This window comes from Lolium rigidum, chromosome 6 (genome assembly GCF_022539505.1).
Source record: "Lolium rigidum isolate FL_2022 chromosome 6, APGP_CSIRO_Lrig_0.1, whole genome shotgun sequence".
Classification (NCBI taxonomy): Eukaryota; Viridiplantae; Streptophyta; class Magnoliopsida; order Poales; family Poaceae; genus Lolium; species Lolium rigidum.
In genome coordinates this window covers 360,223,388-360,246,987 of record NC_061513.1, presented here as the reverse complement: position 1 = coordinate 360,246,987, position 23,600 = coordinate 360,223,388, and the positions used below count along the sequence as shown (strand labels likewise).

Sequence of the window (23,600 nt, the reverse complement as noted above, 5' to 3'; positions counted from 1 at the left end):
TATCAAAAAGAACCTCACCATGGCGCTAGTATAATTTTGGGCTTAGTTACAAACTTTCGTTACCTAACCTTCAACACGAAACTTGTTTCAAATCACTTTTGGCGTACAAGAAACAAATCCCTCCTTGATTCGAGCACCACAACCTCCAAACTTTGCCGATGCCGATATCGGCATGGTCAGAACGGCTATGCTCGACGCCACTGCTAGGTCACCGTCGGGATGCACCCTCAATCCCGTCCCCTCATTCGATCACTGACACACCAGAGATACCGCCGAGGCCAATGCCGAACGTACATGCTGATGCCAATGCCGAACATGCATCCACGCCGATGTGGGCACGGCCACGCCGCCCTGCTATGCTGGACGCCACAGACCACCGCGAGGTCTTTCCCTTCGCCACCACACTCTTCTAGCACCCATCTATACACAACAGAAAGGAGAGACACTAGTTTTCTCTACATTGCTCGCGTTCGTGTCGGACACGGTCAGTCAAAGTTTTGAGGTATTCGTCGATGTCGTCGACCATTTCTTCTCTTCTTTGCATGGTTAAACGCGTCTAGTTCATATCTATCTAATGCGTCTGGTCTCGCCTCATGCAGTTCTTTGTGGACGTCGATCTCATCTCGGCACCCCGCAGGCCACCTCCTCCGTGCCATCACTGTAGAGCTCCGTTTAAAAATCTATTCCTACCCGTGTATTGCCCCTTGAATCAGCGCCATGGCCCACTTGTCATTCGATATACCGAAGCCCCACTCGTGCGTGTTTTGGTCAGGGATACAACGATGCTTACGGTCAAACAAAGATGGATGGTCTGACGTGTCTTTGCGGGCTCTACGTGGCCCCACTAGTCAGAAGATAACGGTCAACCGTCGGGCAACCGGCCGTTACAACATCTGTGATGGTTTCAAACAAGCACTTGGGGAAAACTGAGGAAAAAACTAAGGAGCTGGGGAAAACTGAGCACAACTAAGGAACGGAGGGCACGAAAATAGAAATCTCTTTATTTTATAGTCGCCGGAGAGAGCTTATGTATCTTTACCATGTACTATTCACTACTACTATAGATATATCATGTTATTTATTTTGAGAAAAAAATAATCATTTTATTTCTCATGTGATGAAATCAACAAACTTTTTGGTGGATATGAAATCTTGTAAGGATCGAAACGTGCGTGACAGTGCAACCCAACGTATTTCATGTTCCTGCCTTTTCAGAATCCTGCAAATCAACGATCCCTCAACTTGAAATGGGAAGAGCTGAAAAGCCAACCTCCCAAACACTGATATGCACATCCTCTACAAAGTGGTAACCTTTTTTTTTTTGAAACTACAAAGTGGTAACCTTTGATTAAGATGTTAAACAAGATTTACAGCGCATATAGTATCATCCATTCCGTCAGCAAATTAAGCAGCTAACCCAATAGCACCAGTAGCGCGTGCGACAGCTAATCCATCAATCTATTCTAAGGAGGCGCGCGTTCCTCCGATCCTGTCTCGCATGGCGCTTCGCCCATGCATGCACGCACGCAGTGAACCCATGTCGAATTAGTTCACGCTCCGGCCGAAGATCACCGAGATGGAGCTCACCCTACAACCGCAGCTCCAAATCTAGCTCTTCCGTACCTCCGGCATTGCCCCGGCCGCTGGACTCGTGGCTGGGTCGCATCCAGTTGTGGTACTGCGGAGGTTGCTGCTGCCTGTGGCTCGACGGCGGCGAGTCATGAACGACGAAGAGCGGCGACGTCGCCGGCGGCCGGCTGGAGCCGTACGGCAGCAGGTTCTCCGCGCAGTACTGGCTGTACTGCGCGTCGGCGATCCTCCGGTCCATCGCGTCGAAGCAGCCCTATAATATGAACAAAATGGTAAGCTACATGTATCTGCAGCAAGCAATGCGGGCATTTCGAATTTTCATGTAGGCGGTACTTACAGTTAGATATGGCTGGAAAGATGCGTGGCCCGCCGTCGGGACGGAGGCGGGGAACGGCACCTGGTGCTGCTGGTGTGTCGGCGGCGACGGAGGCATGCCGGAGCGGTATGCAGCGATCATCTGGTTCTGCATCCGGATCTTCTCGAGCTGCGCGACGCCGAGCCCGCGCTGCGGCTGCTTGGCGGCCTTCTGCTCCGCCGCCTTCTTCCCGCCGCGCCTCCCAACCCTGCCGCCAGCTTCCATACACATCTCGCCGTCGATGCCGCTGCTCCCCATCAAGCCACGAGATATGCAATATGTTTATATACACCAGCGAGCGATGGCGACGCACCAGCAGCGACAGCTAGCCGGCGGTTTATATATATGCACGGACGCCATTGATTATTGGCGATCGTCAGACGGCTAGCTGGAGGAGGATCCCTGGAAAGTTTCAGGCCGATCTGCCGCAGCGGTTTTCTATGCATGCCCGGCTTCCAAGAACGATCCCCCCTCTCGCCAAGTCGGACGCCGTGACTTTTGCGCCACTTGATCGTCTGATCGATCGTGCCCAAATAAAATACGGAGTTCTCTCTCACTTGCAGAAATCGCAAATTAGATTCACGCGGTCAGTCTGGGCTGGGATGTCAGCGAGTGTTTGGAAGATCTTGTGGGGGATAGCACCGCTCGTGGAGGGTGGACAATATCATAGTGACACCACGCGTTGGGTGAGGGTGTTTTAAAAGGGGATCCGCGCCTGTCGCGAGCTCCGCAATTTGGCGTCGCGCACCAGTGTCACAGCTAGCATGGATCGATGATTCGATCGATCCCATCATGCACGCGAGTTGTCCAGCCATCTTGGGCTGCCACTCATGCGTGGATTTTGTTAACAAGTCGCCAACTCGTGTAGTTGACGCGATAAATTATCTAGTGGCAGGAGACTAGTAGTTCACTAAACAAAATGGGGAGCAGGAAACGGTATCGTATCAAGATTCTAGCTTAATTACGGCCAGATCACGTATGGACTTCAAAGATACACGTTGGATACAAACAAGCCGAACAATTATAAATATTATAAACAGGTACTTCAACCATTTAGCGACGACTACATACACTAGCGTGAGCCGAAGATATGACGCCATCCACGTCTCTCCATCACCAAAACTGAGCGAAACTTATCGTAGTAAAGCTTATCGTAGTAAAGTTTATCGTAGTAGACACAGATGGAAAGTCGTCGTGCTAGATCCTCAAATCGCCAACGCATCAAAGTACAATCATAGATCGAAAGAGACTGATCTAAAATCACACCAACAAACACGAAAACTGACCGGATCCTATGAGATTTGCCTAGCTTACGACTCCACATGCCCTCCACCTACGCTAGGACCGCCAGCGGAGCGAGGATAGAACAACACAAACCTTATTCTGACTTTAAGATGTCGCTATCGCTTCACCGTCCCAAAAAAAAGACATAAAAAACATCGTAAACAAAGAATATAAACCCTCTCTCCGCAAGAGGCGTTGGTCCGCCAAATCTTAAAGCCTCAATGCCACCGGAGACGAAGTGAATCACCGACGGCTAGAACCCTAGATGTGTTTTACGGTAGCCTCCTCCCCATGGCTTCTGCCTGACGGCAGATGTATGCGTTGGGTTTGACGTGCCCGGATATGTTCAACGATCTGTATAGATTGATCGGGCTCATTGCTTTGCTTGGTTCAACCGGCTCGTTCGGATTGCATCGCATCGGGGTAATCGCAGCTTCGCAGGTTGTACTACTACTTTACTTACATATACATGTGATGCAAGTGTGCCGGCTATCGATCGGGGAGATTTTCAAGATCTCACCTGATTTGATCTCGAGGGTGGCTGGTGCATGGGTAACTCCGTACAGTTCGGAGTGTGATCCTCCTAGGACACGGGAGATGCGCGCGCGATTCACGGCAACCTTTTCGCGTGCTGCGCACATCAAACGGTTGCGGGGAGCACACAGAAATGACGTATCAGAGGTTTGGATTGGACGTGGAACTTTGGAGATCTGGTGATCTAATTCAGAGATCACAAGAATGCACGCCCTCGATCTGTGCCTTGCAGATTCGCTCATTAGAGTAGACTAGTACTAGCTACTGCGATTTGTAGGCTTGTAGCCCTAAAACTGATACTGTCCGTGTGTCTTTGAACATTGTTCTCAAATTTAATGAAATTTCACTAGTAGAAAACCTCTCATCCATCTAAGCCATTGGTACCGGTTCCCTTACGAACCGGTACCAATGGGGTTATCTATACCGGTTGAATGGCTCTGGCGGGCGAGGAGATTTGGTACCGGTTCGTTAGGAGCTTTCGTACCGGTTCGTGTTAGGAACCGGTACGAAAGGTCTTCGGCCAAAATTCAGACGCGTGGTGGGGCCCGGGCTGGACCTTTGGTACCGGTTCGTAACACGAACCGGTACGAAAGGGTACCCAGCCATATCAAAATCGCCCAGATCGTCCCGAGCCCCCTGCTGGCTCTCATTTTTCTCTTCTTCCTCACAATCTAAATTTTTCTCCACCTCTCACACTCCAATAATCTTTATTTTTCTCCACCATTTTAACAAGATTAACGACCTCCATCTATCCAAGGGTTAGCAATATCATCCTTTCTTCCGGCGTTCCTAATTTAGCTCATTTCTTTGGTAGTTTAACTCGTACTATTTTTCTAGTGCTAGCAAGGTGTTTGATGAAATGCCTAAGTTAGGGATTTTACTTTTTTATAATCAATTTGAGCTGAAATTATGGTATATTTTGTAGGTTTTAATTAGTATCATCCCCGTCCTCACCGCCGTCGATCGCTAGCGTCGTCCCCTAGCCGGCACCGTACAACCTCGGTGAGCCTCTTCTTTTTTATAAAAAAAACTTAGTTTTATGTGATGAACTTGAATATTAGTTAAGTTGGTCACTCATATATCCATGATGTTGTGTACTTAATGATTTTTGATATACATATAAAATGCAGATGAGTCGACAATGGATGTACGGTGACCGGTGCCATCCCGAGTTCAAAATTTTAACTAATGACTACATATTGAAACGTGCGTAGGTTTCACTTTATTCTTCTCGTCATCAATTTGGAAATTGGAGAAGTTGAAGTCTTGGACTCACTAAGCAAAAAAAAGGATCTATACGTGTCTTGTTTTTTAATGCTCAGAAGGTAATTTTAATTCTTATCGGTTTGTTTCGTTAATTTCCTGCTTTGAACTAATTGATGACTCTTTTATGCATTTTCTTTTGTCGAGCAGCGTATGGCAAACTTTCATCAAGGAAGATACGTCCCGTGAATGGCCACCGAAGCTGCGATGGCGTGCGAAAGTAAGTAGTACTACCTAGGTCCACACACCTTTCAATTATCATACTTGACTATTGTTTGATTGAATTATATTCTTGTAAAGAAATGCCCGCAACAACCTCCGGGGACCGATCTCGTGGATTCTTCGTTTGCGAGTACATCCGCAGAATTGTCAACGAGAGAACGAATAATGAAAGAAATAAAGAGGTACAAAAACAATCTTCACAAATTTGTTTTGTTATCATAAGTTGTGCTGAGTTTCAGTAATAGTTGTTTCATGTATTCATTTGTATCTTATTCTTTTATAGTTGGCAAGAAAGCGGAACAAGCTCTCAATCGATGACCGCTTCATAGCAATAGGCGAGGAATTGGCGGGATTTTTCCTTCGGGACGTCATACCACAACTCGCAGAGCACCACTATGAATGAAGATGTACATGTTACATATATAGTTGACTCGAAGAGTACCACTATGCTACATGTAATAGACATATATAGAGTACGCCTCGGAGAGCACCACTATGCATGAAGATCGATCTTCATGCATAGCTACTTAATTTGCGATCTTATGCAATAACATGTGTGTTATATTATATGCACCAACTTGCTATGCATCATCTTGATCTTCATGTACTACCTAAACCCAAACGCGTTTCTGGTGCATCGACGCGATATGAAACAAACCGATATCCCTAAACCTCTCCAAAACCCTAAAAAGCCAATTCTCGCCGCGGCAGAGATTTGGGCAAATTCCCTGCCGCGGGGGAACCTTTGGTACCGGTTCGTATTACCAACCGGTACCAAAGATCCTTAGCCCTGAGCTCTCCTGGTGGCCCACGTGGAGGCCCGTTTTATACCGGTTCGTAAGCAACCGGTACGAAAGGGGGGGGGGCTTTAGTGCCGAATAATTTGTACCGGTTGCAAAACCGGTACGAATGCCCCTCTGGAACCGGTACGCATGAGAGATTTTCTACTAGTGTTTCATTCCAAAAGAAAATATATTGTTTGTGGGAGGCTAGAGAAAATCAGAATATTGATCGGAGAAGTATGGGAGATATATTCCATGGAAAGGTAGTCATTTCACATCGGTGTGGTCAGCTGGTGCTAATCGATTCGTCGCTCACTGGCATGGGCGTAAACCTTTTTTTGTCATGTCTGAGAAAGGATGAGGAAGCAGTTAGATTTTAGTAGACGTGTCTCCCGTAGTCGTAGAGCCATGTGTTACATGGATGTGTCTTGGAAGTTCAACATTTGTGAACTAGTGATAGTTGCATCCAAAGACTAAGAGCATCTCCAGTCGCGGTTCCCAAAACATCCCTCAAAGGAATTAGGAGTGCGCCGGACAAAAAAACGCCCAGTTGTGTCCCTCAAAGCCGCCTTTTGTCCGGCGCGGTCCGATACGGTGTCCGGCGCCCCGAGCCCGTCCCCGCCCCACAGGGGACGTACCGGGGATGCCGGACGCACCGAAAAGCGAGGCAGAGCGACGCGGGCCTGATCCGTCAGCGGCCCATTGAATTTTAACCTAACCATCGCCTACCTCGCGAAGGAAGTTATTCGCGCGCAGTGACACACGATGGCATCTTTGCCTTAATGGCGACGGAGGGGCAGGCGAGACGTCTCGTCGGTGCTGCGCAGCCTCCACTCGTCGCCGGCGATCGAACGCCACCGCCGTTCCCGCGCTTTCTTCCCGCCTCTTCCCGCGATTTCTTCCCGACGACAGCGTTTATAAAAGGCCCTCCCGGCTCAATGGCAGCCACCACAGCCGCCGGCACCCCTTTCTCCGCCACAAGCACAACCCTCGTCGCTCCACCGCCATCTCCTCCACCACCAGTGCACAAAGATGAACCTCCCCGGCGAGGGCCAGTTCCCTCCACCGTCTCCTCCACCACCACCACCACTGGATTCGCAGTTCGACATCGACGTCGCCGCCCGGGAAGAGCGGCGGCGGCGAGGGATGGAGGCTTGGCGTGCACATCGTCAGCAGCAGCGGGAGGCAGTCGAGCAGCAGGCCCGCCAGCATCGTGAGGCGGCGCACGCAGCGGCAGAAGCTGCGTTCTACGCCCCTGACCCCACAGTTGACGAGAGCGCGGCGGCAGCAGCGTGGCAGGAGGAGGCACTGGCGGACACCATTGCGTAGTTCGACGCCTCCACGGCAGAAGAGGCGCGGCACCGCCGGACGGAGGAGATTGGCCAGCGGTGGGCTGATGACTGCCATCGCCAGCGCGAGGAGCGGGATGCGATGTACCGTGAACGGCGGGCGGCGATCGAGCGCCGACGGCGGGAGTCGATGGAGTGGTCGCTGCAGCTGGCGGCGGAGGAGCGTCAGCAGCGAGAGGCGGCGCTGACGGCAACGGACGCGGCTTGGGGGAGGCGGGCGGATGTGTTGGCGGCGGAGGCCGACGCGTTGGCGGCGCGCCTGGAAGCGCGAATGGAGGAGGAGGGGGAGGAGACGGAGGTCGAGGCGGAGGAGGAGGCGGAGGAGGAGGAGATGAAGGTCGAGGCGGAGGAGGAGGAGGCGGAGGAGGAGGAGGACGACTTCGAGTGGTCCGACGACGACGGGCCGCACCCGGACGAGATGGTCGATCAGCAGCGCGCGCTCGTCGAGTACTTCGAGTCGGAGAAGCTTGAGGACACCGCCCGTGCCCGCGAAGAGGCGCAGATTCACCTTGCCGTCGAGCTCTCCCTCCAGACGGCGCAGCAGGGGAGGGCAGGCGAGGACGCCCTGCTGGAGTAGCGGCGTCTGGCCACCGCCCTACGCATGGAGAGGCGGCGCGCGCAGCAGGAACTGCGGCGGAGGGGAGGCGACGCCGAGGCAGGCCCGTCGAATGCACCACCTGGCGATCAGTAGGCTAGGGTTTAGATAAAATGTAGCCGTTTTCATTCAAACTTTGTAATATATAATCAAATATGAATCAAAACCTTTATTTTCGTGCACTAATATTTATTTGGGGATTTTGTTTGGACGCGACTGGGGAGCGACGTCCCTCAAACGCGGCACGAACAAAACACATCCCCAAACGTTCGATCTAGCGCGATTTGGAGGACAATTTGGGAGACGCAACTGGAGATGCTCTCCTTGAGTAGGGAGAGTAAAATAAAATCGTACCTACCACTTGGTGCATGTGTGAGCAAGTGAGAGAGCAGCGAGAGTGAAAAACCCGGTGGCTGGTGGCCGTCGGCACATTGCCGTTTTACTGTAGTGTGGAGATGCTGCCGGATCATGCTCTCATACGATTAACCATGGGAACACCTAGAAAACAATGTAAATGTTAATTTAAATTTAAACTTGGTTGGTTATATCGCGAAGGTTTCTCTGATTTGGTTCACCACGTGCAGGAGGCTTGTTGCTGGTGTGAATCTCATTCAAAGATGGAATAATAAATTACACTCTACACTTAAATACATTGGAGGATGGACACGCTACTTAACAGGTTTGTTAAAAATGAAAATTTTCACTTACGATGTGTTTGGATGCATATAATTGAGAATATAATTGAATTGGACAAGAACTTCCAAATTCAAGATGTAAATGAATTTGCTTTCAATTTGAATTATGTTGTTTGGATGTGCTTGGAATTTGTTGTTGAAATCAAAGGGTGTATCCAATTCTAATTCATGTTGTACAAACCATGGAATTTGATTTTTTGTTGAGTTTAGACAATGTAAACGTGTGTACATGTAAAAAATAGCATGTGTACACACTAGAAATAGCACACATAATAATTTCTCAGATTCTGCAGTTTAAAAATGGAACATATAAATATTTGAGAAGATAAAATTGGAAGAATAAATTGGAAGGGCCAGGGAGAGGCCGGCTTGGGACGGCCAGGGGAGTGGCCGATGTTCCCCTGCCGCCGGTTTGAGAATTCATAGTTGTGCTGTTGGTATCGTGAACTTTACATACTCCCTCCGTCCCAGTTCACAGGACTTACGCGTATCCCTAGATCGTAAATTTGACGATGATAATGCATCGTATGTATTACAAAATATATATAATATTAGAAAACTTAGATGTTTTACTTTCTAATGATATAATTTTTATATGAGACAAATGATATTATGTTGGCCAAATTGACAATCTAGGGATACGCGCAAGCCCTATAAACTTGGACGGAGGGAGTATCTTGTATTGTTGTATCGTAAAAAATAAACTCCGCATATCTAAGTAGAAATTCTTGGCTTCACCACTGGAGGGAACGGGGCTTCATTACCCCGTCTATGATAAGGAATTGCTATATGAATAGAAAAGAAGTTTGGAAAAGGGAACAGAATGCTCAAATCCAAACTGCTCCAGGAACGAATTTTCATCTCCAATCCATACGGGCAAGGAAAGAGAGAATTTTCACTAGCATTCAATCCCAACTTAGTACTATCTCTTTATGCATATTTGCGGTGTACAATAAAATATCATCTTCCCCACCTTCCTTTATACAGGAAGGAGGCCCCTTGCAAGGAATAAACAACATGCAGGTAAAACTATACTACTACTTCATCTGTGCACTGATGTAGAGTACTAGCTTGCTAAAACGCCTTATATTAATAAACTGAAGGAGTACTAATTTTGAATGCAACAAAAGAGTCCGAAGCCTTACAGGTCTAGTTTAAATTAAAAGCACCTACATATAGTTATCCAGTATTGTAGATAGTATTATGTTGATATTCTTCATGATGCCATCTGGTTTTAACTGGTAATCGAATAGACTTGCTCGTAACTTATGGTGCTGCAGCAGGTGGGTTGCAATGGTAGATATTGCGACATCCGCGGCCAGTGTAGGGCTGGCCGCCTCCAGGGGCAAATGGCCTTCCGACAGAATTTGTAACATCATTGGTAGAAAAAAGGCCATCAGTCGCGGTGCGCAACTGCCATTGGTCGCGGTTGCGCAACCGCGACCAAAGTAGCGCGACTAAAGGCCCCCCCTTTAGTCGCGGTCGCTTACGAACCGCGACTAAAGGCCCGTCCACGTGGGCGCCAGGCGACCGTCGGGGCGGAGGCCCTTTAGTCGCGGTTCTTCTGCCGACCGCGACTAAAGGCCGCCGCAGGTTTAGGGTTTTAGGCCCCCCTAAACCTGCCCCCTAAACCTGTTTTCTGTTTAATTTGTATTGTTTTATTTCTTTTGTGCTTTATTTGTAATTTTGAAGGAGTACTTTCACATATTCTACGGTACTACATACATGCATATGAATGTACAATTTTAAACAAATTTGAAATTAGAACCAAAAAGAATTCAAGAGGAATATACAATATATATTCAATATCATCGGATGACCATATACAAGTTTGAACAAGTTTCCATACATAATTTAATGCATGTATAGTTCTACGTCCTCTACGTAGTGTTGTCCTGTAGGATCGATGACTTCCCTCGCGAACCATCCAGCCTAGTTCCTTCCGAAGTGGTCGGAAGCGAGCTTCTGGACTAAGCGTCTTCCGGAGGTTATTCCTCTTGATGTTGAGCTCATTCGACTGGTCCCGCTCATTGGTGTATCTCCGGATCCTCTCACAAACATAGTATCCACATAGATTGGTTCCCGGTGGCTGAATATCACCAGTCGTCCGCACTGCCCTTTTAAAATGTAGCTCTTTTTTGAATTCACCGACCTTTTGATCTACGAACCGTCTCCAAACCCTACGAGGCAAAGAAAATTAAATGAACAAGAGAGTTATTAATTAGTTACTTGATATTAGGAAATGATGAACGAAATAGGCCGATCGATATAGAGCGCAAATGAATGAAAACAATTACTTTTGCATCATTTTTCTCATGTCGGCCCAAAGCACCGCATCCATATTCAGAGAGTCGTGGACGAGAAGCGTGGAGGTGTGAAATTGAATTACCATCGGAATCCAGTGGAACCTGCGGACACGATACATGCACGATCATGCATATATAACTCATCGATTAGCCACATACCATGCATGGAGTAAACAAAAGAGAATGTGCTCAAGACAGAAACACTCACCCAAAATGGTAAGGAAATAGAATATCACTTTTGAGTTCCTGTTTTCTAAGAAACCTCCACAGATCTTCCTCCACGTCGGTGGGGTGGTGTTCTAACACATATGAATTAACGATGTATGGGTCAATGAACCCAACATCATGGATGTTCCTTATTTGCATTTCCCGCTTCTTCATTCTGCATAATAGCGTACATAACAAGATAGTTAGGACAATATATAGTGCAGGCAATGAACGAGATGGGGTAGAAATTAATAAATCACTTACAGAACGTAGCAACTGATGATAGATTTGTCGAGGTCGCGCAGATTGAACAGCTGGAACAATTCACTCTGTTGAACCGCGATATAGTAATGTTTGAAGTGATGCTCAGCTCTAACTTCCGCATAAATATAGTCTTTGGCGTTTTTAAGTTTTATGTAACTCTTGTACCAATTTAGCGAGACCTTTCATTTGTCGAGGTAGATCCTCTTCCTGCGCAGGCTCGACGAGAGGGCCATTCTTCACATATGTAAAAACTACGTCCTTCATTGGCGCCTCATCAAGGCCTAACGAGTGCACGAAGAGTGATACCTAAGTCGGCCGCTTGTTCTCTCGGCACTCGTTACGGTCAATCCATGCTGCCGCAGCTGCTATGATATCGGGGGCATCCGGACCGGCGGCTTGCACTATGAGCGGGGCGATCGATTGTTTACTTTGTTCCCCGAGCTGGGCAACTTCTTTCCCCCTTTCTAATTTTTTCTCGGCCTCCTCCAAGGCTTTCTTCTCCTGCTTCTCCGCCAAATCTTGGTTCCTCTTGAACGCGAGTGCTTGCCTACGAAGTTCACGTGCATAGTCGTCAGAAAGATTCATTGCGGCTTGGGACGGTGTGTTCAAAAATGACTTAGCCCACTTCTTTTGGTCATCAGAATATACTGGCTTGGGCTCGCCCTCTATTTTCTTCTTGCAGCTCGCCTTCCATTTCTCTAAATCAGCAGCCGCGCCCGCCTCGACTTCCTCGGCACTACTTTCCCAAGGCCTCCTGGGGAGAGGTTTCAGTGATACCTCCGGTACCTTTGTTTTCTTAGGTACGTAAGGGTCCGGGTTAATAATCCAGGACTCGCTGCTTCGCTTCTTCGCCGGAGGTGGATTGGGGGCGGCGTGCGCTTACCCGCCCGGGGCGGACTAGGGGGCGGCGGATGCTTACCCGCCGGAGGTGAATTGGGGGGCAGCGTCGGGCCTCGTGAAGGAGGTGTAGGTGAAGCACCACCACCACCACCGCCACCGCCGCCACCACCACCACCGTAAGGGGTGGACTTGTTGGCGCCTCGCCTGGAAACTTGATAAACTTCTTCTGCCATAGAATGAACTAGCGCTTGACATCTCCAAGTCTTGTCGCCCCTTCAGGTGTAGCAATGTCAATGTCCAGGTCCTCAAACCCTTGGACTATGTCCTCCACCGTGACACGAGCATAGCCATCTTGAATGGGGTTGTTGTGGTGGAGTGCTCCAGGTGGTAAAGCACTGCCGATGGCTACCTTCATGGACATGTTCCCGATAGGATAATACAGATGACATGCTTTCATCTCCTTTATATCGTCCACGGGGTAGCGGGGGAGGCTCCGGTGCAGTAATTTCGATCGTCGGTGCACCAGCCGATGGGGCCTCCGTGGAAGCCATGCTGCTTCTCCGCGGCTGGCTTCCGAGATCCAATGGATGATCTTCATGCTGCGCCCGAGCTGCATTTCTTTCGGCTACTAGTACACTCACGGTTTTCTTCATCACATCCATTTCCGATACCAACCGCGCCACAACATCCGCTTCCCGATCCATCTTTCTCTTACGGCTTACGTAACGAGTACGGGTCATCGTTGCGGGGAACCCTATTTTCCACGGAATGTGCCCCATGCCTCGTACACGTCCTCCGTGTTCAGGATTCCCGAGGGCTTTTGTCAGGGCGTCGTTCTCTCTTTGAACTTGATCCTCCCCTCTTGAGCATCCCTCATTGCCTCAATAAGGTTTTGGGTGGGTGTAATTATTTTGCCCTGGTAAACACACTCCCCTGTCTCCGGGTTCGCGATCCCCCATGCCCGTACCACCAGCTTTTGGCCCTTGGGTCCCATCCCTCCGTACCTGGACGGATTCCTCGCACCCTCAGCTCGTTCTCCATCTTCTCCCACCTAGGCTGCCAAAAGCGATACCCTCCTGGCCCCATTTTATGATTGTACTCCTTCTTGGCCGCATTTTCCTTATTTTTTCGATAGTTCAAGGAACTGCTCCGATTTCTTTTGCTTCACAAAATCTGGCCAATCATGTTGCAGTTTCTCATATTGTCCTTTGAAATCCGGAGTCTTGCCCTGGTTGACAAAGTCATGGGCTAGATTTTGCTTGTATTTCCGGAATGCATTGGCCATCCTAGAAAGAGCGAACTGTTTGACTAGCTTGCACCTCTTCTTGTTTTCCGCAATTTTGTTACCCTCCTCATCGTATTTGCGGTATTCCGGAGGTAGAACGAAATGTTCCATAAGCTTGTTGAAGCAATCTTTTTTTGTTCTCTTATCGACAAAAGTGAAACCAACACGTGCCTTCTTTGGCTCATTCCACTCCTGGAGGGTGATCGAGACGTTGTCTCTAACAATGGCTCCGCATTGGTCGACAAACTTGGTGGCGTTCTTGCTGGGCTCCAGCGGCTCTGCCGGTTGCTTCGTCGACAACATCGATGGTGCATGTTTCTCCTGCTTTCATCGTCTTGGTTGCGCCACGCTTTGACGACGACGTACTCGATTGTTTCGACGATCCGGCCGAGGGCTAAAATAAGAAAGAGAGGCGCGTGCGTTAGTACACACATATTTATTCAAATCAGTGAGTTTGTATCACCAGAGGCTCAATGTATATATATGTACCTCGGCGCCGGAGGTGGTTGCTACTTTCAACTGAAGATTATCGTCGTTTATCGACGTTCCTTCGGCACCATCTTGCTGACCATGTCCTTCATCTTCACCCTCAAAGTTCAGATAAGAATCGATATCATCTTCTTCTTGTCCGGTCGGCACATATAGAACATCGCCTTTTATGATGCCGAAGATTTGTTCTTCAGCGTCCGGATCATAGTTGTCCATAATCGGGTCAGCTCTATCGTCCGCCATATGTCAGTCCTGAAAACATGTAGTCAAAACAAATTAATTAAGTGCAGAAGGGGGGCGGTGGCGGTGGCGAAAGGGCGGTGCCAAAAGGAGGGGGCACGCGCGCGGATTTTGATTTCGACTTTTCGGGAAGAGAGAGGCCCGAGAGGCGGAATGCGTTAACTGTAGTTTTTTTGTTAAGTCAAATTTGAGTTTCTTTTTAGTCAAATTTAAGTCGATCGGCGCGGGGAGACGAAGTGTGAACCGCCTCGCGGCACGCGCGAGTTTAAATAGGGAGGGACCTTTGGTCGCGGTTGGGGCGGCGGTGGCGAAAGGGGCGAGGAAGGGGTGGGCCGGAGAGGGTGTCGTCGCGGAAGAGCGCTGCCGGCCCCCTCCGTATACGCGCGCGCGGTGGTTAATAAGTAAAATTTTAGTTATAAGTCAAAAAAAAAAGTAAAAAACTTAGTTAAATTTTTACTAGTTTTTAATTAAAACAACTAAGTCAAAAAAAATTTAGTTAAGTCAAATTTTAGTTAAGTCAATTTTTTACTAGTTTTTAATTAAAACAACTTAGTTACAAAGTAAAAAAACAAAAAAAAGGGGGCCAGGCGGCGCCCCTTGGCCTTTCTCTCTCCCTCTCTGTTCTTCGCGTCGTCGTTCTCGATCTCTGCCAAGTGCGCGGGTGTGGCGGCGGGCAGCGGGCGCCAGCAGCGGCAGCGGCGCAACGCGTGTGGCGGCGGCGGCGCAACACGGTACGGTAACAAGAGCGCGCGGCGGCCCGAGAGCAGCGGCGGCGACAGCGCGCGCGGTACGGTGGCGGCGCGCGGGATCGAAGTGAGAAGGGGGAGAGGCGCGCGGCGGCGGACGACGGCGACGTACGAGCTGAGGCGGTCGACGGCGGCGTGTGGCGGCGGCAGCGGCAGCGCAGTCGGCGAGGGCGGCGGGAAGCCTGACAGCAAAGACGTTTCTTCGTGCGCGCGGAGACGGAGAAGACGAGATGGGGGCAGCGGCGGTTCGGGCGCTGAATTTATAGTGGGCGACCTTTGGTCGCGGTTGGGGTCACCAACCGCGACCAAAGGAGCTACTGAGTCGCGGTTGGTGACCCCAACCGCGACCAAAGGGTATTTTCGCCGGGTTCTCGTTTCCGCGGAAAAACCCTTTAGTCGCGGTTGGTGACCCCAACCGCGACCAAAGGCTATTTTTCGAATTAGTTTTCATTTCAAAATCTGAAAAATACATATAATATATCAAAAAATTCAGGAAAATAAAACTAATTCATTTATAAATGTTAAAAATACAAATAATATATCAAAAAATTCAGGAAAATAAAACTAATTCATTTCTAAATGTTAAAAATACAAATAATATATAAAAAAATCAGAAAACTAAAACTAATTCATTTCTAAATGTTAAAAATACAAATAATATATGAAAAAATTCAGGAAAATAAAACTAATGCAATTCAAATTCTTAAAAATACAAATAATATATCAAAAAAATCAAAAAAATAAAACTTATTCAATTCAAATTCTTAAAAATACAAATAATATATCAAAAAAATCAGAAAAATAGTTCCCGCCACTTTCTTCCCGCCTCTTTCTTCCCTCCTCTTTCTTCCCGCCTCTTTCTTCCCGCCAATTTCTTCCTGCCTCTTTCTTCCCGCCTCTTTCTTCCCGCCTCTTTCTTCCCGCCACTTTCTTCCCGCCTCCTGTCTTCCCGCTCCCATTTCTCCAGCCATTTCTCACTACATATATGTTGCCCGGCTTGGCCAGCATTATCACATCTCTACAATCTCTCATCACTCTCTCATGGCTTCCACCGCACCCACTCTAACCTACCGGCGGGTGGAGGAGCTTTGCGCCTCGAACTATCCTTGCCCACCGGGCTACCGCGTCCCTGCCGGGCTCGGAGCCTAAGCGCCGGCGGCGTGCCGGTCCCTCCCGTCCCTCAGGGTAGTGCGCGCCGGGCGGCCATCACGAACCACTACTACCTCGACCTCACGTCGGAGCGGCGGATGAATCCCCGCCGGCATCCCGATAACCAGCATACTTGGGACGCCTTCTTCATCAATCGGCGTGAGAGGGCGCTCGCCGAGTATGAGGAGGACGGTCCGCCTCCTGGAAACTTCCACGAGGCCGGCCGTCGGCTATGGTGGTACGGCCGGACTCGCGGAGCGTCATGGACTACATCACGGCCGGCGATATCCCCCGCCTGCGCTACCCTCGGTTCGAGCCACGAGCGCCGCCCGACGACAGCCGACGACAGCGAGCGACGACGACGCCGGCAACTTAGAAGGCGACGACTACCGGTACAACAGCGGCGGCTATGAAGACTACGAGTATGCATATTATACGCCTAGGCAGGAGTATGACTAAATCACTCCAAATTTCATGTATGCGGGAGTATGACTTAGTCACTCCAAATTTCCTGTATGCAGGAGTATGACTTAGTCACTCCAAATTTCATGTATGCTATCTCGAGTCAATTGAATCATTCGAAAATGGACACCAAACACATCACGGGTAATATAATTCACATGATTCATTCAACAAAGTTTGGTACAATAAATTATTACACATCATTTCTTCCCTTGTGTCCCTACTTGCTTACGATTGTGCCGTATCCATGGAGCATCCTCATCATTTAACTTAATGCTTGGGTCGGTGTTCACTTTGAAGGGCGGAATTTCAGCAAACATATTATAATCTTCTGACATGTCTGTCTTGTCCTCCACTCCCACGATGTTTCTTTTCCCTGAAAGAACAATGTGGCGCTTTGGATCATCGCATGATGTACTCATCGTTTTCTTATCTTTCCGTTTCCTCGGTTTGCTACTCATGTCCTTCACATAGAAAACCTGAGCGACATCTTTCGCTAGGACGAATGGTTCGTCAAGGTAACCAAGATTGTTGAAATCCACCATTGTCATTCCGTATTGCTGGTCCACCTTTACCCCACCTCCTGTTAGCTTGAACCATTTGCACCGGAACAAAGGGACCCTAAAGGAGGGTCCATAGTCAAGTTCCCATATCTCCTCTATGTAACCATAATATGTGACCTTTTGCCCATTCTCGGTTGCTGCATCAAAGCGGACACCACTGTTTTTATTGGTGCTCTTTTTATCTTGGGCGATCGTGTAAAATGTATTCCCATTTATCTCGTACCCTTGGAAAGTCGTTATAGTCAAAGATGGTGTCTTGGCCAACATGTACGGACTGATCTACAACCTTATTGTCACTCATTAAATGTTTTCTCAACCAAGCTGCCGAAAGTCTCCATGTGGGCCTTCCTAATCCAGGATTCGAGCTTCCTGGGGTTGTCCGAGCGTAAAATATTCTTGTGTTTCTCAAAGTACGGAGCCACCAAGCTGGAATTGGTCGAACTGTGTGGTGTGCTTCGATCGGAGAATGGCCGTCCATACATATCATTGATTTCCTTCCGATCGTGCCTTTTCCACTTAGTCTCCCCTCGTGCCGCGATTGAGGAAGACCAATCGGCTTAAGGTCGGGAACAAAGTCAACACAAAACTCAATTACCTCCTCATTTCCATAGCCCTTGGCGATGCTTCCTTCTCGGCCTAGCACGGTTACGAACATATTTCTTTAATACTCCCATGAACCTCTCGAAGGGGAACATATTGTGTAGAAATACGGGACCGAGAATGGAAATCTCATCGACTAGGTGAACCAGGAGGTGCGTCATAATATTGAAGAAGGATGGCGGGAACACCAACTCGAAACCGACAAGACATTGGATCACATCGTTACGTAACCGTGGTAGAACTTCTGGATTGATTACCTTCGAGAGATTGCATTGAGGAATGCACATAGCTTCACAATGGCTACTCGAACATTTTCCGGCGAGAGCCCCCTCAAAGCAATCGGAAGCAATTGCGTCATAATCACGTGGCAGTCGTGAGACTTCAGGTTTTGGAACTTTTTCTCCGCCATGTTTATTATTCCCTTTATATTGGACGAGAATCCTGACGGGACCTTCATACTGCTCAGGCATTGAAAAAAGATGACCTTCTCTTCTTTGTTCAGAGCGTAGCTGGCACGACCTTGAAACCGTTCCGGATGCCGGTCATCAGGGTCTTTCAAACTTTGCTGGTCCTGCCGTGCTTCCTTTGTATCATTTGACTTCCCATACACGCCCAAGAAGCTTAGGATGTTCACGCAAATATTCTTCGTAACGTGCATCACGTCGATTGCAGAGCGGACTTCTAGGACTTTTCAATATTCTAGCTCCCGAATATAGATTTCTTCTTCCACATGGCTACGTGCCCGTCAGCTCCCTTCGGAACTGATTGTCCGCCGGGACCCTTTCCAAAGATGACTTTCAAATCCTTGACCATATCAAATACCTCAGCACCGAGTGTGTTCCGCGAGGCTTCGGCCGGTGATCTGCCTTGCCATTGTAATGCTTGCCTTTCTTTCTTACTCGGATGACCTTTCGGAAGAAATCGATGATGCCCAAGGTACACGTTCTTCTTACAATTTGGCAAATGTACACTTTCGGTCTCATGTAAGCAGTGCGTGCATGCATTGTATCCCTTATTTGACAGTCCCGAAAGGTTACTAAGAGCAGGCCAATCGTTGATGGTTACGAAAAGCAACGCTCGTAGGTCAAATTCCTCTTCTTTGTGCTCATCCCACACACGGACACCAGGTCTACCCCACTGCTGTAAAAGCTCATCAACTAATGGCCTTAGGTACACATCGATGTCGTTGCCGGGTTGTTTCGGACCTTGGATGAGCACTGGCATCATAATGAACTTCCGCTTCATGCACAACCAAGGAGGAAGGTTGTAGATGCATAGAGTCACGGGCCAGGTGCTATGGCTGGAGCTCTGCTCGCCAAAGGATTCATGCCATCCGTACTTAGACCAAATCTTATGTTCCTTGCGTCAGCTGCAAAATCTTTGAACTCTCTGTCGATCTTTCTCCATTGCGTTCCATCCGCGGGGTGTCTCAACTCCCCGTCCGACTTACGGTCCTCTTTGTGCCATCGCAACAACTTGGCATGCTCTTTGTTCCCGAACAGACGTTTCAACCGTGGTATTATAGGAGCATACCACATCACCTTGGCGGGAACCCTCTTCCTGGGTTTCCGGCCCTCAACATCGTCACCGGGGTCATCGCCTCGATCTTATAACGCAATGCGGTGCATACCGGGCATTCATTCAAATTCTCGTATTCACCGTGGTAGAGGATGCGATCGTTGATGCATGCATGTATCTTCGGAACCTCTAAACCTAGAGGGCAGACAACCTTCTTTGCTTCGTACGTATCGGCGGGCAACTCGTTATTCTTTGGAAACATATTCTTCAACATTTTCAGCAAGTTTTCAAATGCCGAGTCAGCTACACCTGCCTGTGCCTTCCATTTCAAGCAAATCCAGTGTGCAGCCCAGCTTTTTCAGACCATCATCGCATCCGGGGTACATCGCCTTCCTGTGATCCTCTAACATGCGATCCAAATTCTCCCTCTCCTTTTCAGTTTCGCAGCGTCTCCGTGCATCAGCAATGGTCCGACCAAGATCATCAACGGGATCCTCTTCTTCACCTTCACCTTCCCCTTCACCTTCCCCTTCACCTTCAGCATCCTCCATGAAAGTATCACCGAAATGAGAAAGATAGCTTTCATCGATGAAATCACCCCCTTCTTCATCTTCTTCCATTATAACCCCTCTTTCACCATGCTTGGTCCAACAATTATAGCTTGGCATGAAACCGTGCCGAAGCAGGTGCATGTGAACATCTCTTGAGGAAGAGTAACCCTTCTGATTCTTACACTTAACACATGGACAGATAACAAAACCCCCTGCTTGTTCGCATTAGCCACTACGAGGAAATCTTTCTAACCCGTACTGAACTCGCCGGAGAGTCGGTTACCGTACATCCATTGCCGATTCATCTGCATTATTATAATATAAAATATATAATTAACCATCATGCATTTGTTAAACTAATTAACTAGCTACAAACAATATAAATTAAACAATGAACTACACACACATGCATATTGTATCAATGACGGCACATCAAAGGTTCAAGTTGCTAACCGCGATCGAGGAGGAAAAAATAAATGAGAAAGCTCAAGTGTGGCTCCAACACTTCATATCATGTTTGTTTCATGCTCTTGGGGCATTTCATCAAACACCTTATGTGCATAAGAGGAACCAAAAGCAAACCTAACACTCACTTGTGAAGTTTGTGAAGAGAATGGCTCCAAATGGCTAAGTGTTGGCTCCAAATGGCTGGATGGGTATATATAGGGGAGGGGCTTTAGTCCCGGTTGGCCTGGCCAACCGCGACTAAAGGCCTTCGGGCACCTTCACGTGCACCAGCTGGCCACCGTGCGCCCTGGGCCCAGGCCTTTGGTCGCGGTTCGCCACACGAACCGCGATTAAAGACCCCATTAGTCGCGGTTCTTTTACCTTCGCGATTTATGGGGCTTCCGGAAGCCTGTTTTTCCACCAGTGCATGTCTTCTCCCTGTGTCATGCATGCAAGTCAGGATGGTTAAAATACTGCACCTACTGTTGTGTGATATACTGTGATCCGACCCAAATGCCTCAGGTAGACAAGGTAATTGATCTGGTGGGTCATTTGCAATAAAGAAAAAAAAAACGAGAGAACCCGCATACATGCAAATATAGTACTCCCTGAACGGAGGTGTTGATTTTTACTGTACCTCCCTGCACGGAGACAGCCGAGAAAGCAGAGATGAGGATGAAAGCCATGATGAGCAGCTTGAGGAGATGTTGCTGCACCATCTCCGATCGATCCCTCCTCGCTCCCGGCCGCTTGTGTTGTGGCTAAGGTCTACTACTGTATATACCACACGACTCCACGAGAGTCCCTTGGATGGGATCACAGCTTCCATATATATGATCCACTCATAGAAACTATATACTCTACAATGCTTCACAAGTGCATCGGACGTTGACTCGTCAACGCTGCGAGCCTGCGAGCGACCTTCAGTTTGTTCGGCGTAGGCGACGCTGTCCGCCGTGTAGTTTCCGGCGAGTGGACGTTGGACTTTCTCGTCGTCAGTCGCAACACGCTGCACGCTCGATTGATGGATCCACTCGCAAATATTCAGTACGAACAACCGAGCGGGTGACTAGCAAAGCTAGGGGCGCGTTTCATCTTTTGAGCGGATTCATAACTAACCATTTCTGGTTCACTGTAATTGTTTCATCTTTTGAACAGTTCTAGCTTTTACGTTTGAAATATGAGGGAATCTTATATATACCTATTATGTTTGAAATTTTTGTGTTATGCACATTAAACCCACATCACATTTACAAGTGAATCTATTAAGTGTGGTAGAGTGCAAAGCCTATCACTCAGCTCGGAAGGCTTGAAAAAAACAAATCTCATGCCTGTAGAGAAGTGTTGACTGTGGATCATGTTTTTTTTCTCGGACGTTCCGAAATATCTCCGGTAACCGGTGTTATCGGTTTAACCGGTGTAGGAGAATACTGTCGGTACTTACCATTTTTTTGTAATTTACCCAAACTAGCAAGGTGGTCCTGGCAAATGCGAGGGCACCATCTTTATTATCTTTAGAAAGTTGGGCATTGTATTTATTGTGGTGTAGGAAATATATTAATTTATTCTTGATAAATATTTTTTGATTTTTTTCTCTCGTTTATGGCACTAGTAGAAAACCTCTCATCCATCTAAGCCTTTAGTACCGGTTCCCTTACGAACCGGTACTAAAGGGGGCATTAATACCGGTTTCGTGATTGGGACATCAATACCGGTTCGTTATGGACCTTTAATACCGGTTCGTAACACGAACCGGTATTAAAGGGTTTGGGCCCGATTTCCAGGCGGTGGTGGGGCCAGGGTTGCACCTTTAGTACCGGTTCGTGTAAGGAACCGGTACTAAAAGATCTGTGCCCTATTTGAGCGCGCGGCAGCCCGAGCTCCCTGCATATCTCATTCTCACTTCTCCTCTCATATTTCCAAATATTTTGCACCTCTCACACTCCAATAATCTTTATTTTTCTCCACCATTTTAACAAGATTAACGGCATACATCTATCCAAGGGTTAGCAATATCATCCTTCCTTCCGGCGTTCCTAATTTAGCTCAGTTCTTTGGTAGTTTTAACTCGTACTATTTTTGTAGTGCAAGCAAGGTGTTCGATGAAATGCCTAAGTTAGTGATTTTATTTTTTTTATATGCAATTTGAGCTGAAATTATGGTATGTTTTGTAGGTTTTAATTAGTATCATCCCCATCCTTACCGCTGTCGATCGCCAGCGTCGTCCCCTAGCCGGCACGGTACCACCTCGGTGAGCCCCTCTTCTTTTTTATAAAAAACAATTAGTTTTATGTGATGAAGTTGAATATTAATTAAGTTGGTCACTCATATATCCATGATGTTGTGTATTTAATGATTTTTGATATACATATAAAATGCAGATGAGTCGACAATGGATGTACGGTGACCGGTGCCATCCCGAGTTCATTACTGGCATGCATTATTTTCTCAACGTGGCTGAGGCAAACAGGCGGTCGAATGGTTTCATATATTGTCCTTGTAGTTCCTGTAAGAATATGAAGGATTACTCTACCTCGAAGACCCTTCACGTCCACCTGCTGGAGAACGGTTTCATGCCCAGCTATAATTGTTGGACCAAGCACGGAGAAAGAGGGGTTATATTGGAAGACAACGAAGAAGAAGAGGATAGTGACAACTATCCCTTATTCACTGAAGACGGTGGTAGTAGAATGGGGGAAGACGAAGCTGAAGAAGAGCCCATTTTCGATGAGCCGATTTTTGATGACCCGGATGACGATTTGGGTCGGGCCATTCTTGATGCGAAGATGAACTCACGGAAATGAAAAGGAGAGGTTGAAGTTGGAGAAAATGTTAGAGGATCACAACAAACTGTTGTACCCAAATTGCGAAAATGGTCGAGAAAAAGCTGGGTACCACGCCGGAATTGTCATGCAATGGAAGGCAGAGAATGGTACTTCGACAAGGGATTTGAAAAGTTGCTGAAAATAATAAAGAAGATGCTTCCGGGGAAAACGTGTTGCCCTCTAGCACGTACGAAGCAAAGAAGGTTGTCTGCCCTCTAGGATTAGAGGTGCGAAGATACATGCATGCATCAATGATCGCATCCTCTACCGCGGGGAGTACGAGAATTTGAATGCATGCCCGGTATGTAGTGCATTGAGGTATAAGATCAGGCGAGATGACCCCGGCGATGTTGAGGGTGAGTCCACCCCAGGAAGAGGGTTCCTGCGAAGGTGATGTGGTATGCTCCTATAATACCACGGTTGAAACGTTTGTTCCAGA

General features: G+C 48.0%; 1 protein-coding gene across 1 annotated transcript; it reads right to left on the bottom strand.

The window, feature by feature from the left end:
* Positions 1 to 1,588: 1,588 nt before the first annotated feature.
* LOC124660483 (protein SPEAR3-like) lies at positions 1,589 to 2,203 on the bottom strand. Its single transcript, XM_047198299.1, has 2 exons — positions 1,928 to 2,203; positions 1,589 to 1,843 (listed from the first exon to the last, which is right to left on the bottom strand). The coding sequence occupies exons 1-2, from the start codon at positions 2,201 to 2,203 to the stop codon at positions 1,589 to 1,591; spliced, it is 531 nt and encodes a 176-aa protein (XP_047054255.1).
* Between the last annotated feature and the right edge of the window lie 21,397 nt (positions 2,204 to 23,600).

Excerpts from the sequence above, each read along its gene's own strand:
- LOC124660483 (XM_047198299.1), bottom strand. The coding sequence starts at position 2,203 with ATGGGGAGCAGCGGCATCGACGGCGAGATGTGTATGGAAGCTGGCGGC. Across the intron at positions 1,844-1,927 it reads CTTTCCAGCCATATCTAACT|GGCTGCTTCGACGCGATGGA; the intron begins GTAAGTACCGCC and ends TTCATATTATAG.